The sequence below is a fragment of the Haplochromis burtoni genome, unplaced genomic scaffold (assembly GCF_018398535.1).
Source record: "Haplochromis burtoni strain Fernald_Lab_line unplaced genomic scaffold, NCSU_Asbu1 Contig_387, whole genome shotgun sequence".
Taxonomy (NCBI): domain Eukaryota; kingdom Metazoa; phylum Chordata; class Actinopteri; order Cichliformes; family Cichlidae; genus Haplochromis; species Haplochromis burtoni.
In genome coordinates this window covers 424,306-426,446 of record NW_024582748.1, presented here as the reverse complement: position 1 = coordinate 426,446, position 2,141 = coordinate 424,306, and the positions used below count along the sequence as shown (strand labels likewise).

Here is a 2,141-nt window from a genome sequence, read left to right as displayed (position 1 = left end):
GAGAAATATTAAGTTTGCGTTAATCTCTTCAGAACATTTCGCTGCGATGTTCGTTTTCTGCCTCCTCTTTGCAAACTTTGCTCTTCGTTGTTTTTTTGCTCTGGTTTTAAATTTTGGGAAATTTAAATAAAAATCCAGACTGGATTGTTGGTCGTTGGTTTCCGTCGTGGGTCAGAGATGACCATTTCCTGTCAGTCCCTTCCACAATAAAAGCTTTCCTCCTTTGGCTCCTGCAGCAGCGAGCGCGGGAGGTGGTGGAGTGGAGAAGTCACGATGAGGAGCAGCGGAAACTGCAGGAGGAGCAGAGCGCGATCGAGCAGAAGCAGAAGCTCCACCTGGAAGAGTACCGCAGGGAGAGGGAGGGGCTGTCCCACCTGAGCTGGAGGCAGAGGAAGGTGGCGCTTTACCGGGCCAACAAGACCCGCTTCGCCACGAGGCCCAGCGAGATGATGCCCTCATCGTCAAAGGTACGCACTGAGCCAGCTTCAAACAGGCTCCGCCCACTGTGATGTCACTAACTGAACAACCATTGACCCAGGTGACGTGGATGGCTCGGTGGAGGCCATCCTGAACATCCTGGACAGCTACGACGGTCAGCAGCAGTGCGAGCTCGAGGTGGTCCATTTCGGCATAGGAGACATCTCTGAGAACGACGTCAACATGGCCGAAATGTTTGGAGGTACGAGCAAAGGACGCCATTCCAGATGTTTTTATTCATTTTGTGTGCAGCAGATTCTTCTGACCGCCGGCTGGTTTAGTGTGATTTTATGATGGGATCAAAGCTGAGAGCAGAGAACGCCTTCTTACAGAGTGTCTATGAATGCATCACAGGGTACCTGAGTTTAAAATAAATAATAAATCTCCTGCTCCACCTTCAAACATCGTGTGGACTGTCCTGACTGGCTGCGTCTCGCCATCAGGCTCCATCTATGGCTTTAACGTGGCGGCGAGCCGTGGCATCGAGCAGCTGGCAGCGAGGAAAGGCATCCCGCTGCGCCTGCACAGCGTCATCTACAAGCTGGTAGATCAGCTGAAGGAGGAGCTCAGCGCCAAACTGCCACCACTCGTCTCGGAGAACATCACAGGTGAGTCGGCACCACACGGTCATGTGACCACAGCTGAGCTCAGGTGGAGCGGAGGGGTATCAGTGAGATCAAAGTCAGCGTTTCATCCCTGCTAAATCACCATGGTAACAGGTAGCATCAGCATCTTAATTTTACTGCCTTACGGCCACCAGGTAAACGCGTCTCCATCTGACGCTTCTACCGTTGTTTTTAAATCATCATCTGATTGGAGCACGTGACGCTCAGAGGTCATTTAATGAGGAAAACAGAAGCAATGTGAGCGCGCTCAGAGTGCGGAGCAGAGGCAAGATCTGCATATGTTCATTTTGTTTCTAGCCACACCCCCTTAGGTCACATGTCAGAGGAAGATGAACCTGTGATGTCAGTCACACATAACCTGTTCCCCCCGGTGCAGGTGAGGCGTCGGTCATCGCCCTGTTTGACGTCACCGTGGGAAAGAAGAAGGTTCCCGTGGCCGGCTGTCGGGTTCAGAAAGGTCAGCTGGACCGACGGTTCAGGTTCAGGTTGATCCGAGGCCGGGACACCGTGTGGGAGGGTGAGTGAGACCGGAGCTGGGGTCAAGCAGCAGGACTGGACCGTGTTGTTCTAACGTTCTCCTGATGTTCCCACAGGTTCTCTGGCAGCACTGAGGCACCACAAAGATGACATGCAGACGGTGAGGGCGGGCATGGAGTGCGGCCTATCGGTTGACGGCGACGTCGACTTCAGAGTCGGTGATATCGTCGTGTGCTTTGAGGAGGTGGCGGCGCCGCAGGTCACTTCCTGGGACCCCGGCTTCTGAACTCCCATCATGCACTGCTGCGCAGCGTTTCTATCACAGACTCTCAGACACAGATGAACCTGATGTTTAGTTTCAGACGTTTATTGAAAACTGAACAGGAAGTGGTTAAATTCAAACTGAAGCACAGATGTGTGTGAACATCCTGCTTTCTGACTGGACAGAACCTCTAATAAAATATACGTGTGATTGTCTGAACCAATCAGAAAGCTCATCAGGAAAGAGTAAATGTCGTCTGTGATTAATATTCTCGCACTCGACGGAACGCTGAACACTCC

General features: G+C 52.1%; 2 protein-coding genes across 2 annotated transcripts in view; one reads left to right on the top strand and one right to left on the bottom strand.

Moving 5' to 3' along the window:
- mtif2 (mitochondrial translational initiation factor 2) overlaps window positions 1-2,080 on the top strand; it is a 6,235-nt gene extending 4,155 nt beyond the window's left edge. The window contains exons 10-14 of the mRNA XM_042212702.1: window positions 237-471; window positions 521-679; window positions 921-1,085; window positions 1,480-1,620; window positions 1,697-2,080. Of these exons, the coding sequence (XP_042068636.1) occupies window positions 237-471; window positions 521-679; window positions 921-1,085; window positions 1,480-1,620; window positions 1,697-1,866 (870 nt within the window). The 3' untranslated portion in view covers window positions 1,867-2,080. The remainder of the gene's footprint in view (window positions 1-236; window positions 472-520; window positions 680-920; window positions 1,086-1,479; window positions 1,621-1,696) is intronic.
- sde2 (SDE2 telomere maintenance homolog (S. pombe)) overlaps window positions 1,927-2,141 on the bottom strand; it is a gene marked incomplete in the record, with an annotated part of 7,255 nt that continues 7,040 nt past the window's right edge. Inside the window, 1 exon segment of the mRNA XM_005944468.3 lies at window positions 1,927-2,141.